Genomic DNA, 16,353 nt, shown 5'->3' with positions numbered 1-16,353 from the left:
CGGAGAGGTGTGGTCAGTGCGTGTTCACAGCAGGGTGATTTACCTCACATTCTTCAGATATTTGTATTAGAAGGCCATGCACTTGGAGGCATGAGGATGGGGCCAGTGGAGTGGATGTGAGGCTTAGGCCCCTGCTGCCCTGGGGAGACTTTGGGCCGCTGTGTTCCCTGCAGGGGCAGGTGCAGGGAGAGGAAGCGTGGAGGGGATGTGGGCAGTTATTCTGAGAAGGGGCTGAAGCCCCTAGGCTGGGCAGGAAGGAGTGAAGAGGGGTCAAGTGCGTGAGCTGGGGTGACCAAGGGTTCAGCTGCCCCTAGGGGATGGCCTCTGTGGTGCTCAGGTCCCTCAGCCTGGCCCCTGCCTCGAGCTAGTGGCCAAGGTGGACAGAAAGAGAGAGTAAGAGACAGAGACAGAAAGGCAAAATGCACAGACAGAAAGAGAGAAAGGGAGACAGAACAAGGAGACAGACAGAAAGTAGAAATAGGCAGAGACAGAGGCAAAGAGAGGTTGAGCCCGAGATGGGAACACAAAGAAAAATTGAGACAGAAACGCAGTGCTAAGGGGAGCTCGAGTCAGCCTCTGCATCCAGGGTTGCAGGTCAGCCTGGAGGCTGGACCCGGCCGGGAGCCTGGCCCTGAGCCACAGCTGTGGGCCCACCATCCCCTCCCTACCCATGATTGCAGCCACCAGGCCAGGCCCAGCGTCTCGGCCCTGATGGGGTGAGCCCTCGGGGTCCCCACCTGGGTGATGGCTCCTGCTCATCCTTTCCAGATGGGAAGCTAGTGGAGGTGGACCCCCACCACATCCTCATCGAGGACCCCGATGGCTCGTGTGCCCTCATCCTGGACAGCTTGACCGGTGTGGACTCCAGCCAGTACATGTGCTTCGCGGCCAGTGCCACTGGCACCGGCAGTAGCCTGGGCAAGATCCTGGTGCAGGGTGAGCCCGGAGGCCTGCCCAGGGGAGGAGCCGCACTGACTGCCCACCATGGCAGGCCCGGCTGCAGCGAGGATTGCCGGGGGCTCATAGAGGGTATTGGCAGGCGGGGACCTGCAGCCCTTTGCTGGCATCACCCTCAGCATCATCAGGGCAGCTCTCTGTGTGTGACTGTGTCTGTATCTCCCTGTCTGTGTGTCTCTGTCCTTTGATCTCTGTGTCTGTACGTCATTTTCTGTTTCTCCATCTCTGTCTTTATCTGTCTCTATCTCTGTATTTCTCTGTCTCTCCATCTCTGTATCTTTATCTCTGTGTCTGTTTCTCCACCTCTGTCTCTGCCTCTCTGTATGTCTTTCTGTCTCTGTCTCTCCCCTCCACAACCCCACAGTCCCACCATGGTTCATGAACAAGGTCCGGGCCTCGCCCTTTGTGGAGGGAGAGGACGCCCAGTTCACCTGCACCATTGAAGGTGTGCTGCACCCACAGATCAGGTGGTGCCCAGGCCTGCCTGGGGATGGGTGTGGGGGCCGGCTCCTGCCTGGGGCATGGGGCATGGACAGCGTGTTCCCAGGTCAGGGGTGGGCTGGACATGGCCACCAGTCTTCAGCTGAGAATGGTCTTTGGGGACTCTGGATCATTCTGGATGTGGGCCCCTCAGCCAGGAGGACACGGCCAGGCTGGGTCTTGGCTTCTGGAAGGGTGGGCTAAGGACCCTGGGGGTCTGGGGGCAGCACAGTGTGGTCCTGAGCACAGGGAGCACAGCTGTGGGTGGCCCTCAGACAGGACATAGGCAGAGGGTGGCCGGAGCCCTGCCTCATGTGCCCTCTGGGCAGATTCCAGGTGGTACAAAGACAGGGCCCGGCTGACCCCTGGCAGCAAGATCCAGATGCTCAGTGATCCCCGCAGCAGCCTGCTGGTGCTGGTGATCCAGGCAGCCAGCGAGGAGAACCTGGGGCTCTATGAGTGTGAGGTGAGTGGTGCAGCAAGGGGCCTTGCCCTGGGGCCCAGGCTCTCCTTGCCGGCCATCCTCTGGGGTGTCATCGTGGAGGGGCTGAAGAACCCAGGAACTGTCCTTAAGGTGAGGGCCTCTCAGCAGAGGCCACGGAACACCATATCCACTGCTACACACTGATGATAGGCCAGAGGCCACCAGGCCACCACTGTCATCCCCTTATCACAGGTAGGGGGCCATCAGGCCACTGTCACCCGCCATCACAGGTGGGAGGCCACGAGCCCACTGTCATCCCCCAGTCATAGGCCAGAGACCACCAGACCACTGTCACTCCACATCACAGGCCAGAGGCCACCAGGCCGCTATCAACCCACATCACAGGCCAGAGGCCACCAGGCCACTGTCACCCATCACAGGTAGAAAGCCACCAGGCCACTGTCACCTCCCATCACAGGTGAAGCCGCAAGGCCACTGTCACTCCATCACAAGCAGAGGCTACTAGGCCACTGTCACTCCCATCACAAGCAGAGAGAAACCAGGCCACTGTTGCCCCCCATTACAGGCCAGAGACCACCAGGCCACTGTCACCTTCCATCATGGGCCAGAGACCACCAGGCCACTGTCACCCCCCATTACAGGCCAGAGACCACCAGGCCACTGTCACTCCTCATCACAGACCAGAGGCCATCAGTCCACTGTCACCCTCCATCACAGACCAGAAGCCACCAGGCCACTGTCACTACCCATCACAGACCAGAGGCCACCAGGCCACTGTCACCTCCCATCGCAGGCCAGAGGACTCCAGGCCACTCTCACCCTCCATCAAAGGCCAGAGGCCACCAGGCCACTGTCACTCCCCATCACAGACCAGAGGCCACCAGGCCACTGTCACTCCCCATCACAAGCAGAGGGCAACCAGGCTACTGTCACCCCCATCACAGGCCAGAGGCCACCAGGCCACTGTCACCCTCCATCACAGGCCAGAGGCCACCAGGCCACTGTCACCTCCCACCACAGGCCAGAGGCCACCAGGCCATTGTCACTCCCTATCACAGGCCAGAGGCCACCAGGCCACTGTCACCCCCATCACAGGCAGGTGGCTATCAGGCCACTGTCACCCATCACAGGCCAGAGGTCACCAGGCCACTGTCACCCCATCACAGTCTGGGGGCCACCAGGCCACTGTCACTGTCATCCCTGGTCACACCACTGCTCCATGCCCTGGCCTTATTCTTCCTCTGACTTGAAGCCTCTCCTCTGCTCCCACGTCAATCTGGACGCCTTGTTCCCTGCTTCCCTGGCCATTTCAAGGATGCCACTTGGTTTTTGCCTTTAGGGGGCCTGGTGTAGCCTCATGAATTTTGTCGTTCATGTCAAATGGAGTGTCAGTAATCCCATGCAGCCTGGCCCTGCTCAGGTGCCTTTTCCCTGTGGAGACGTCCAGCCTGTGGGTGGACAGAGCTGCCTTCTGCTCCAGCCCCTGTGTCAGCAGGGCTCAGTCCTCCGGTCTGTCAAGGCCTGCAGTGGTCAGGGTGGCTGTGTACCAACTGCGGGTGCCCCGGGCTCCAGACTCTTCCCGGGGCACTTGTCTGGCCACCACCCTCCCGTGTGGTGCTCTCGCTCTTGAAGCAGAGACCTGGCTCTTGACTTGCACTGCCTAGTACCATCACTACTGGCCACACATGGGGATTTACATTTAATTTAAAACATCTCAAGCTAAATCCAAAGCTGGGTGCTGTGGCTCACGCCAGCAATCCCAACAATTTGGGCGGCCAAGGCAGGAGAATCGCTTGAACCCAGGAGTTTGAGACCAGCCTGGGCAACATATTGAAACCCTGTCTCTTAAAAAAAAAAAAAAAGACATTAAAAAATGAGCCAAGCACAGTGGTAAACACCTGTGGTCCCAGCTACTCGGAAGTTGAAGTGGGAGGATCCCTTGAGCCCAGGAGACGAAGGCTTCAGGGAGCTGACATCGTGCCACTGTACTCCAGCCCGGGTCACAGAACGAGACCTATCTCTAAAAAGTACATAGAATTAAGTTAAAGAAAATGTTCCATGCTCAGAGCCACACATGGACAGGGCAGACGGAGAGCATCCTTGTCACTGCAGAGGCCGTGGGGCCGTGTGGGTCCCCCAGGGATGCTGAGGCTGGCCGGGGCCCTTCCCCTTGGGGGAGACACACCAGGGTGGGGGCTGCCCATGCTCCCAGCGTGGCCCCAGGGAGAGGGCCCTGCCTGTGGGGAGCCCTGGGCTCTGAGCCGGCCCTCTGTCCTTGCAGCTGGTAAACCAGCTGGGCTCTGCAAGGGCCAGGGCGGAGCTGCGCATTCAGAGCCCTGCACTGTAGGCCAGGGAGCAGCACCACCGGGAGCAGCTCGTGGCTGCCATGGAAGGTAAGTCCCACCCCTGCCCTCACCACCACAGCTCAGACCCAGGCTGGACCCTCACAGGCCTGGCCGTGTCCTGCGGCATGAGATTCTCACCCCTCCCAGTCAGGATCTGCCACCTGGACGACTCTGGAGGAGGAGCTGGGCTGACATCTTGGGGCAAGGAGAGCCACAGATGGGAGATGGGAAGGCTGCCGTGGGCCACGTGCAGGTCCCAGGTCCCAGCCCCTGGCTGGAGGCAGCACCTGTGTGGGCTGGTGGAGGGCAGGCCCTGAGCCCAGAGCCCTGGTGGAGGTAGAGAGGCCACTCTGGGTGGACGTCATTCCCAAAGCCCTGCTGCCATCCTGGGGAGGGGAAGTGTGTGCGCGGAGGCCAGGCCTATGCCCAGGGCAGCTCACTGGCAGCGGGAAGATTGCAGCAGGAACAGTAGGAAGGACATCTCTGTGGAGGCCGGGCAGCTGGGCCCCAGCTTGGCTTCCAGGAGAAGGGGCAGGTATCGGGGCTTGGCCCCTCCAACTCAGGGTAAGGCTGGCGGTGGAGGCACCTGGCCTGGTCTGGGGCTGCTCTGGGATCCTGGGACAGCCTTGGGCTGCAGAATGACCTCACCAGGGATGGAAGGTGAGGGATGAAGTGTTGGGGGGATCAGCAGGGATGGAGGGAGAGGTGGGGCGCATCACCTCACTCCTCCCGGATGCTTTGTTCAGGGCAGGGGCAGCCAGGGTGGGAAGGGGGTCATCGGGCATCCATCGTGGGCTCCCAGTTGGAGCTGCCCCTCTAGACAGGTGATGAGCCTCCCATCCCTGGGAACATGAGAGCGGAGGGACACCTGCTGGAGCCACAGCTCCCACTGTGGATGGGTTGGAACGTGTGTCCTACAAGTCGTAAACACTGGCTACTCCATCCCAGCTCAACTGTCTCTCGGGGCACAGTGTCTGAAAGCCGGGTGCCCATCTGGGTCCCACAGAGTTTGGCCATCTTTGATGCCCTCCATGACCCTCAGGGAGACCCCTCCCTTGCCAGGCAGGAGTCCTTGTTCCTCCGCCCCCACTGTGAGTGCCCCATGTCTGACATGTCTCTGGGGCCCCGTGACCTCCATCAGCCCCACAACCTGGTGGCCACAGCACCTCACAGAACCGCTTCTACAGCCACCGCGCCCCAGCCTCTCATGAGTCCCGTGTCTTGTGGCCACGGAAGTGCCAGCAGGGACACATGGGGCTGCCTCTTGCTGGTAACAGGAGTGTCCTTTGCAGTCATAACAAGTCTCTCTCTGGGTCTGGAGGAGGGGTGGCAGGGAGAGAGGCCACCCGTGCTGGACAGGGCGGCGGCACCTCAGCGTGAAGAACCTGGAGCTGGCGCCAACGCCTCCCCGCTTCTAACCCCTGCCTGCTGCTTCCTCTTTAACCTGGCAGCTCTGCAGCCCGAACGGGCCCTGCCCCCTCACTCGTGAACCATGCTGCACATGGCTGCACCCTTCCCATGGTTGCAAATACCCAGGTCCACAGCCGATCAGGTGGCAGTTTAGGTCCATGAGTGATGGTGCCCGGAGTGTATGGGCCCAGAAGCGCCAGGCTTCAGCCCCAAGTGCAGGGAGGATGATGGGGGAGGCCCTGGGTTTTCCATCACTCTGTGCAGTTTCCATCACTGGCCAGCAGGTGGCGGACACACCAGCTTTCTCTGGGGTCAGGTTAGTCCAGGCACACAGAGCCTTGGCTGAGCACAGGGGCTCACGCCTGTAATCCCAGCACTTTGGGAGGCCAGGGCGAGCAGATCACAAGGTCAGGAGTTTGAGACCAGCCTGACGACATGGTGAAACCCCGTCTCTACTAAAAATACAAAAATTAGCCAGGTGTGGTGGCGCACACCTGTGATCCCACCTACTCAGGAGGCTGAGGCAGGAGAATCTCTTGAACTCGGGAGGCAGAGGTTACAGTGAGCCGAGATCATATCATTACACTCCAGCCTGGGTGACAAGAGTGAGACTCCGTCTCAAAAAAAACCACAAGCAGCGTTTTGGTTGGATTGCATTCTCTCCTCCCATGAGTGCTTTCTCTCCGTGTGAAATACACACCTACACATACGTGAACACGTGCACGCACACACAGAAATGCACAGCACCTGTGGCTCCCACCAGATGTGGGTAGTCCCTGGCATACATGTGCCCCTCCTCTGAGATGGGCGTAAAGCCTTTCTCCACATGGCAGTCTAGCAAAGCACACAGTGCCCCACCCCAACCCAGAGCTGTGAGGCTGTGCACCCCAGGCCATGTCACTTGACTTCTCTGGGCCTCCTGCTAGGGGTGGTGAGGAGGGTCATGGAGATGCGAGGCTAGTGGTGGCCCGTGGCCTGCCCACTAGCCAGCTGGCCAGGGCTGGGAGGCTCCATCTTTGTGCCCAGATGATTCTGCCCGGGAGCTGCAGGGGAGGAGTTCTTGAGGTGACTGGGAGGAGGAGCTGCCTGATCCCAGATGCATCCCATCCCATCACTGGAACCGCAGGCCCCATCCTGCTGGCTCTGGGGAGGGAAGCAGCCAGGAAAAGCAGGAGAGACTGGGGTGTGTGGACCGAGGTTGCTCCTGTAGGGAGATTGGGCTGCCCGCCCACTTGGAGCTCAGGACTCTGTGCAGCATTCCTGGGGCTGTTCTTGGCAGGACTTGTGTGGCCTCGTGCCACAGAGCTCAGATGTGCCACTTTCAGGACTCCAGAGTCCCTCCCCCTGAGGATTTTTTGTAACAGAGGCCGTGAATGTCTCAGCCTCAGTGTGGCTGCTGGCTCCCTGTGCAGCCACAGGCCATTGCTTTCCCTTCCAGGACTCGGCTTCTATGTCTGAGAAGTGGGATTGTAGGTCTGACAATTTCACAGGGCTACCTCGGGACATGGGTCGAAGGAGAAGCTGGGATTTCTGTGCAGGGAGCATAGGTAGGGCCCTCATTCTCCCCACAGCCCCTGCAAAGCCCTCGTGACGGACAGAGAGTCCCGCCTTCATGAGGGGATGCACTGTCCTCAGTCCTCATTCTGCAGCCACTCAGAGCAGGCATTGTCACCTCCACATCAGAGACCAGGGAACTGGGGCTCTGAGCAGACAGCCTGGCCAGGGACAGCTTAGCCGGTGACTCCACTGTTGTGCCACTCAGATAGCTCAGCCCCCAGCCCTGGCTGGTCTGTAACCCTCGCCATTCCGACTGCCTTCTTTATAGTCACTGAGCAGGAGACTAAAGTCCCCAAGAAAACCGTCATCATGTAAGTGCAGGCATATTTCTAGCCTTCCTCTGACTGCTGTGCCTCCTGCATGCCACTGACCTGCCTGCATCATGCCCATGTGGCCCAGCCACCTGCTTGCCGCCCACCTGCTCACATAACATTCATCCTCTGACTTCCAGCACCGTCCAGGTACCCACAGTCACTCCACACTTCACCGCCCTGTCCCCAGGCCCTCAGCACCCTCTGTGGTCCTCACCCTCTGACTGCCAGCACCATGCAGGTACCCACAGTCACTCTACACATCACCGCCCTGTCCCCAGGCCCTCAGCGCCCTCTGCCAACACTGTGCAGGTACCCACAGACACTCTACACATCACCGCCCTGTCCCCAGGCCCTCAGCGCCCTCTGCCAGCACTGCGCAGGTACTCACAGACACTCTACACATCACCGCCCTGTCCCCAGGCCCTCAGCACCCTCTGCCAACACTGTCCAGGTACCCACAGACACTCCACACATCACCGCCCTGTCCCCAGGCCCTCAGCGCCCTCTGCCAGCACCGTGCAGGTACCCACAGACACCCGACACTTCACCGCCTTCCCCAGGCCCTTAGCGCCCTCCATGGTCACACCTCTCCTGCAGTCTTGGCCACTGAGACCCTTGGGTGGGTGCCTTCCAGCTCTGTGGGCCTCCTGGCCTTCTCTGCAGGGTGGACACGGGGTCTGTGTGTGGGCAGCAGCCCTTGTCTCTTGGCAAGAATAAAGTGGCTTCCTGCATACCTCTCTGACTCTCCTTGCCTGTCCACTGCACGGTCCTGGGTCCCCTCCACTTGCAGCCCTCAAGGGAGCCCCTACCCTCACCAGCCCTCAACTGTAAGGTCCCTGGCTGGCCACTGCCTGTGGGGTTCCCACCCATTCTAGGGTCCCCAAGTGGACCTGAGGCAGCTGCTTCCCATCAGGGGCCATGCAGCCACCAACAGGGACACAAGGCACGGTCAGAACAGCTAATCACGGTCCTTCCTGGCATGCTGGGCACCAGGCAGGCCTTCCCCAGGCCTGGGCAGCCAGGGAGGTTGTCATGGCAGATGCGGGGATGCGGTGACCCCATGGGATTTGGGCTCTCAGCATCAGGGGTCAACTTCATTGTTTCTGGCTGGACAATTCCAGCACGAATAGAGGACGACCCCAAGCCCTCCAGCCCTGAGGCTGGCCAAGGGGTCCTGCCGACCGCCTTGGAGTGGGGAGGGTGGGGAGGAGGGTGCCCTGGTCCTGTAGAAAGCAGCCCGTGTCTCCTCTCCAGGCTGTTGACTGGGGGTGCAGCAGGGGCTTGAGTACACAAGTGAGGAGGGAGGGTTGGGGCAGGTTACCTGCTGGACCCAAGTGTGAGGTGCCTGGGAGCTGGTGGCCAGGTCAGGTCAGGGGAGGCTGCTGAGGGGGAGCTGCCAGTGGGGTCATGCCCAGCACTCCGGAGGACTCTGGCCATAGCAATGGGCCAGGTGGGGTGGCCAGGGCAGGGTGGTAGGCAGAGAGGAGGGCAGATTTGGGTGACAGGTGAAGGACAGAAAGCTGTCTGACAGGTGAGTGCTGGCAGAGGCTGCCCTGGGAGGGAGGGACCATCCCCAGAGAGGGCCGTGCCATGCTGCCGGGACACCCACCAAACCCAAGCTTCCTCTAGTCTCGGCTTGGCATCAGACTGTGCCCAGGTTCAAGGAGAGGCCAGCTCTGGTCGGGGAGTTGTGATCAGTGGCAGAGCCAGGGCCAGGGGCAGGTATCCAGGCCCGGCGGCTTCCCGGAGGTGGTGACACTCTCCTGAAGGCACCTGGGGAGGACGGGCCTGAGGTTTCAGGGGCTCTAGGAAGAGGAAGTGCCTGCTGCAGCGTGGGTCTGCAGTTCCTTCCCCTCTCTGTCCCAGGCCTCCACCTCCAGGCAGCCTCCTGCGGGGTGTGGGTTGGGGGTGGAGTCCAGTGTTGGTCCAGCTGGGCAGTCTCGAGGTTGGGGACGAGGCTCCTAGAGCCCCCTCTGCAGGCTACAGCCATCCCGGACCCCTGGGCCTCAGCCCCTCTGCACTCATCTGCCACTTCTACAGACACCACCCTGGAGAATGTGGACCAGGAGGTCACATCCATCCTGGAGTGACTGCTGGGCTCCAAGGTGCCAGGGCCTTCCACAGGGGACGTCACTGGCCCTGGCCCCTGCCCCGGGATGGCACCTGCACTCCAGGAAGCCGGCTCCCAGCCCCCAGTCACCGGAACTTCAGAGGCACGTGGTGAGGCCCAGATGGATGCCGACCGCAAAGACCCCCAGGGGCTGACCCCAACCCTGACTACACCACGAGGACTGCCGATCCCATGGGCATGAGATGCCAGGCCCCAGTGACCCCGACTTGGAACCCCAGTGGCTCCATGCACTGGGGGCTCCTGGGCAAAGCCTACTTCTTGCTTGGTCTCAGTTTACCCATCTGAATCAATGCACAGAATCGGTTCTGGAAGGTTCCTCCTGCTCTTAGTCTGTTCCAGAAGCCAGAGGATTCCCATGGTTGGCCTGTGGTAGCCAATTCAGGTGCCCCGTGCTCCTCAGTGGAAGGAGGAAGGGGAGGGGTGTGAGAAAGAACAGGAGGAGAGAGGGGAGAAGTAAGAGGGAGAGGAGGGGGGAAGAGAGGGTCAAAGGAGCAGATGGAGGAGGGGGTCAGAAGCAGCCAGTGACCCAGACAGACCAGATCAGACTGGCTGCTAGAGAGCCCGCACTGTGTGTCACCCAAGCTGTTTCCCCCAGGTGTCTGGAGTCTGTTATCACCCTCGCCCCTTCCCCCAGCTGTCTGGGGTCTCTATTATCACCCACGTCCCTTTCCCCAGGTGTCTGAGGTCTCTGTTATCACCCACACCCCTTTCACCAGGTGTCTGGGGTCTCTGTTATCACCCTCGCCCCTTTCCCCAGGTGTCTGGAGTTTCTGTTATCACCCACGCCCCTTTCCCCAGGTGTCCGGGGTCTCTGTTATCACCCTCGCCCCTTTCCTCAGGTGTCTGGGGTCTCTGTTATCACCCACGCCCCTTTCCCCAGGTGTCTGGGGTCTCTGTTATCACCCACACCCCTTCCCCCAACTGTCTGGGGTCTCTGTTATCACCCAAACCCCTTCCCCCAGCTGTCTGGGGTCTCTATTATCACCCACGTCCCTTTCCCCAGGTGTCTGAGGTCTCTGTTATCACCCACACCCCTTTCACCAGGTGTCTGGGGTCTCTGTTACCACCCTCGCCCCTTTCCCCAGGTGTCTGGAGTTTCTGTTATCACCCTCGTCCCTTTCCCCAGGTGTCTGGGGTCTCTGTTATCACCCACGCCCCTTTCCCCAGGTGTCTGGGGTCTCTGTTATCACCCACGCCCCTTTCCCCAGGTGTCTGGGGTCTCTGTTATCACCCACGCCCCTTTCCCCAGGTGTCTGGGGTCTCTGTTATAACACACACCCCTTCCCCAAGCTGTCTGGGGTCTCTGTTATCACCCTCGTCCCTTTCCCCAGGTGTCTGGAGTCTCTGTTATCACCCTCGTCCCTTTCCCCAGGTGTCTGGAGTCTCTGTTATCACCCTCGTCCCTTTCCCCAGGTGTCTGGGGTCTCTGTTATCACCCACGCCCCTTTCCCCAGGTGTCTGGGGTCTCTGTTATCACCCACGCCCCTTTCCCCAGGTGTCTGGGGTCTCTGTTATCACCCACGCCCCTTCCCCCAGCTGTCTGGGGTCTCTGTTATCACCCATACCCCTTCCCCCAGCTGTCTGGGGTCTATGTTATCGCCCACGCCCCTTTCCCCAGGTGTCTCGGGTCTATGTTATCACCCACGCCCCTTTCCCCAGGTGTCTGGGGTCTATGTTATCACCCACGCCCCTTTCCCCAGGTGTCTGGGGTCTATGTTATCGCCCACGCCCCTTTCCCCAGGTGTCTGAGGTCTCTGTTATCACCCACGCCCCTTTCCCCAGGTGTCTCGGGTCTATGTTATCACCCACGCCCCTTTCCCCAGCTGTCTGGGGTCTCTGTTATCATCCACGCCCCTTTCCCCAGGTGTCTGGGGTCTATGTTATCGCCCACGCCCCTTTCCCCAGCTGTCTGGGGTCTCTGTTATCGCCCACGCCCCTTTCCCCAGGTGTCTGGGGTCTATGTTATCACCCACGCCCCTTTCCCCAGCTGTCTGGGGTCTCTGTTATCACCCACGCCCCTTTCCCCAGGTGTCTGGGGTCTATGTTATCGCCCACGCCCCTTTCCCCAGGTGTCTGGGGTCTCTGTTATCACCCTTGCCCCTTTCCCCAGGTGTCTGGAGTCTCTGTTATCACCCACGCCCCTTTCCCCAGGTGTCTCGGGTCTATGTTATCACCCTCGCCCCTTTCCCCAGGTGTCTCGGGTCTATGTTATCACCCTCGCCCCTTTCCCCAGGTGTCTCGAGTTTCTCTTATCACCCACACCCCTTTCCCCAGGTGTCTGGAGTCTCTGTTATCACCCACGCCCCTTTCCCCAGCTGTCTGGGGACTCTGTTATCACCCACGCCCCTTTCCCCAGCTGTCTGGGGTCTCTGTTATCACCCTAGCCCCTTTCCCCAGGTGTCTGGAGTCTCTGTTATCTCCCACACCCCTTTCCCCAGCTGTCTGGGGGCTCTGTTATCACCCACGCCCTTTCCTCCAGGTGTCTGGGGTCTCTGTTATCACCCACGCCCCTTCCCCCAGCTGTCTGGGGTCTCTGTTATCACCCACGCCCCTTCCCTCAGGTGTCGGGGGTCTGTTATCACCCAAGCCACCTCCCCCAGGTGTTGGGGGTCTCCTGTTATGATCACCCCGGCCCCTTCCCCCAGGTGTCTCGGGTCTCTGTTATGGAGCACTTTAATGGCTGCTGCTTTTTTTTGTCTTTGGGACGGAGTCTCGTTCTGTCACCCAGGCTGGAGTGCAGTGTGCAAGGTTGTGACCACAGCTCACTGCAGCCTCACCTCCTGGGTTTAAGTGATTCTGTCACCTCAGCCTCCCAAGTAGCTGGGACTACAGGTGTGTGCCCCCATGCCCGGCTAGTTTTTTTATTTTGAGGTAGAGATGGGGTCTTGCTGTGTTGCCCAGGCTGCTCTCAAACTCCTGGGCTCAAGCCATTCTCCTGCCTCAGCTTCCCAAAGTACTGGGATTACAGGTGTGAGCCTGGCCCAGCCCTGGCCTCGCTCCAGCCTGGTCCTCAGGTCCCCGATCAAGGACCTTTTCTTAAAGGGACAGATGGTGCATCTGGGGAAACTGAGGCCTGGGTTGTGGGAGCTCATCCCAGGCCCTGCTGCTCACTGCAAGTGGAGCCAGGTGTTCTAACTGTGCCTACAGGAGCACCCAGCTCTCCCAGCTGGAGGTCTGCACCAGCTTGGGCGCAGCCAGGCAGGGAGCCATGAGGCCAGAAGCAGGATGGTGGTTAGGCTCCTCCCCGACCCCACCCCATCCAGCGTCTCTGCATCCTGCCTGTGTGTGCTTCTCCGTCCGTGCCCTTCTCCTCCCCATCTGGTCCAGCCCCTGCCTTGGTCACCTTCACACAAAGGACCATCCCAGCCCTGTGTACCGTGTCCCACCCGCTCTGGTCACCCCACCTATCTTGCAGGGCCTTACATCATGCACCCTCCCCGGACACCCCTACCTGGTCCCATCACCTTGGAGAAAGGCCATCTGGCTAGAGCCAAGCAGGGTGACACCTCCAGGGTGCAGTGCCCTCCCCCAGGACTGCACGGGGCAGCCCCTGCCATGGTCTCATGCTTCATGCCCTGAGCACACTCCACTCAGCGCTTCCAATAGTCTCACAGTCCACACGCTGCCACTGTGACCTCCCCAGGGCCAGGGGGCACAGGGTTTGGTGCAAGCAGGCCACCTTCCCCCAGTGAGATGAGAGGGCCGGCCCCTTGGGTCTGCTTCCCCCCAGCAGGCACGGAAGCCCCCAGGCCTTCAGCAGGCACAGGCTCCTCCCTCCAGCTGCCTGGGCACTGCGGGGTGTCCTGCTAGGTCCCACCTTGGTGAACATTTGCTCAGTGTGCCCATGATGGGGCTGGATGGACACAGTGCCTGGCCAGACGCAGGGCCTGGCCTAGGAGAAGGGGCATGGCATCCCTCTCACCCTGGGAAGTGGTCACTTCTCATTCTCCTGGCCTGTCATCCTTCCCCCCACAAAGACTGAGGACTGGTGTCTGCAGGGGAGGGACAGGCAGGCCAAGGCTGGGGAGGGGGTCTGGGAGGACCGGCTCTGGTCCTCACTCTCCCTCTGCCACTTGGGTGCCAGGGGCACAGAGGCTGAGCAGACAACCCCACCCGGGTGCTGCTTGGACTGTTCCAGTAGATCGCAGGCTCCCTCCCAGGCCTGACGCTCGTTCACTCTGCCCGATGCCACTGAAGAGTCGGCACGAGTTGGCCTGCTCCACCCACAACCCCACCTGCCCTGCCCATGGCAGGCACCCTTCCCAGGGGCCTTGGGGCTGGTGGTGCCAGCCCAGAAGTGGAGGGTGCCTGGCACGTGGGCTCTGCAGGGTGGCAACTGCATGTGCTTGAGCTATGGGGACTGGGGTTGGGACTCAGGGCTCCTGGAGCCCAACCCTCTGCCTGGGCTCACCGAGCCTGGGATCGTGAGGAGCTGCTACAGGCACCACCTGGGCTCCCTCTCATGAGGCCTTGTCTCCCAGCAGCCGGGCCCCTGAGGATGCCACAGCTCCTCCTCCATGAAGCCCCAGAGCAGGAGCCGGAGGCCCGAGCCAGAGCCCAGGAGCAGACTGTGCCCATTCAGTAACCTCCCCAGACTGCTGGGTCCTGCAGCAGGGGCCAACCCCCAGGGGACATCCCAGGGCAGGCAGGGAGGGCACGTGAGCATGAGGTACCGGAGTGGCCTCCCGGCCCTCACCACACTCCCTGCCAGCAGCCACCTCATGCCGGGCAGGGTAGGAAGGAGAGGCCATGCTGGGAACAAGAGGTGAGAGGTGTGGGGGCTGGGCCCCCATCTGTACATCTCATCCCAGAGAGGCTCTGCTGCAGCCCCTCCGAGTGTTGGTGGTCAGCAGGGAAACCCCCATCCCATCGGAAGGCCTGGCTGCTCAGAACAGGTGAGGGCCTGGCAGAGCCTCACTCCATTTCCTAACCCCAGGATGGAGGGCGCAGCCTGGCCCGGGGCAGGCACAGGGGAGCTGCTCTGGGACGTCCATAGCCATGTGGTCACAGAGACCACGCAGAGGACCTACATGTACCGGGCCATGGACACGCACTGCACGTATGGGGTCGGGCCCAGAGGGTTATGAGTGTGATTCCTGTGACTATGCCCAGTGCTGGGGGCATTTGCACATCTATGGAGGCCACCCAGCATGTCCTGGCCTGCCCCAGCCTGGGAGCCCCACATTCCACCTCACTGTGTTCCCTCAGAGGGACCAGGACCCTCTGCCAGGGAGAGGCAAGTGGTGGTGAACTTGGTGTCCTTAGGCCCCTGTCCCTGAGCACGCAGCAGAGTCAGTGAGCTCTGCCGGCCCTGCCAGCTCCTCCTGATCACCTGGCTCACCGAGGCCAGAGTGGGAGAGGCAGTGGTTCCATGGAAGCAGCACCCCTGACTGTCAGAAGCCTGGGTGGTCAGAATGGGGTGCTGCTGCCCACAGTGTATCTCAGGGCCACCGACCACCCAGGCATGGTGAGCTGTGGCTGGCACCCAGGGGTCTCCATGGTTCCCTCCCTGCCCTTCCAGGGCCCCCATCCATGCAGGTGACCATTGAGGATGTGCAGGTGCAGATAGGCAGCATGGCCCAATTCCAGGCTGTCATTGAGGGCGACCCACAGCCCACAGTGATCTGGTACAAGGTAGGAGCAGCTCCGGGTGGGTGAGATTCGGGGATGGTCCTGGGAGCTGGAGAGCCCGCGGGAGGGATTGCAGTCCACACTGTGCACTTCCCCGACATCCCGTCCAGAGTGGACATGCATCGGAAGCACTCTCAGTGAAGAGTGGGGGGCGGTGTCCCCCAGGTTGGGCTGATGGCAGCCCTGCCGGTCCTGTGCCTCCAGGACAGTGTCCAGCTGGTGGACAGCACCTGGCTTAGCCAGCAGCAGGGAGGCACCACATACTCCCTGGTGCTGAGGGATGTGGCCTCGAAGGACGCTGGCATCTACACGTGCCTGGCCCAAAACACCAGCGGCCAGGTGCTCTGCAAGGCAGAGCTGTTGGTGCTCAGGGGTGAGTTGGCCGACCCCTCCCGCACCCCAGGCTTTGTAGCTGGGCTGGCCGGGTACAGGACTCTGCTCCACAGGGCAGCCTCCCTTCCCATGGGTGGTTCCTGGGTGGGGGTGGTCCCACAGTCTTGGGCCCAGGGAGCCCCTCCCATCAACACCACAGCACTGGGCTCCATGGGGATCCAGGTGGTCACCTTTGCCCATCCCAGCCACTTCTCACTCCCTAGGGGACAGTGAGCCAGACTGAGAGAAGCAAAGCCTGCGGAGGAGGCTGCACTCCTTCTATGAGGTCAAGGAGGAGGTCGGAAGGTAGTGCCCGGCCCCCTTTCCCCTGGACTGCTGATGGCCTGGGCTGCCGGGTTCCCTCACTCCCTCCTTCCTAGGGGCGTGTTTGGCTTCATGAAGAGTGCAGCACAAAGGAAACAAGGTCTCCTGTGCTGCCAAGTTCATCCCCCTGCGGAGCAGAACTCAGGCCCAGGTGTACAGGGAGCGAGACATCCTGGCCACGCTGAGCCACCCGCTGGTCACAGGGCTGCTGGACCAGTTTGAGACCCGCAAGACCCTCATCCTCGTTCTGGAGCTGTATCCTGCCCTCAGCCCCTGGGAGGGCTTGAGCAGGGCAGGCCGGGGCTCGGAGGAGCCATGTGCACGGCATCCCCTGCCTGGCTGGGAATTTGGGGGGAGTCTTCTGTTCCATGGGGCAGTGACTGGAGT

At 61.1% G+C, this 16,353-nt stretch overlaps 1 protein-coding gene across 1 annotated transcript in view; it reads left to right on the top strand.

Moving 5' to 3' along the window:
- Nucleotides 1-7,575, top strand: part of LOC135273582 (obscurin-like) — a 49,808-nt gene extending 42,233 nt beyond the window's left edge. Inside the window, 5 exon segments of the mRNA XM_064372771.1 lie at nucleotides 769-936; nucleotides 1,322-1,424; nucleotides 1,774-1,903; nucleotides 4,164-4,275; nucleotides 7,463-7,575. Coding sequence (XP_064228841.1) covers nucleotides 769-936; nucleotides 1,322-1,424; nucleotides 1,774-1,903; nucleotides 4,164-4,275; nucleotides 7,463-7,509 — 560 coding nt within the window. The 3' untranslated portion in view covers nucleotides 7,510-7,575.
- The last annotated feature ends 8,778 nt before the right edge of the window (nucleotides 7,576-16,353 follow it).

Source organism: Aotus nancymaae, unplaced genomic scaffold (genome assembly GCF_030222135.1).
Source record: "Aotus nancymaae isolate 86718 unplaced genomic scaffold, 86718_ANA_hifiasm-v0.15.2.pri h1tg000008l, whole genome shotgun sequence".
Lineage (NCBI taxonomy): Eukaryota > Metazoa > Chordata > Mammalia > Primates > Aotidae > Aotus > Aotus nancymaae.
This window is presented reverse-complemented; position numbering and strand designations above follow the sequence as displayed.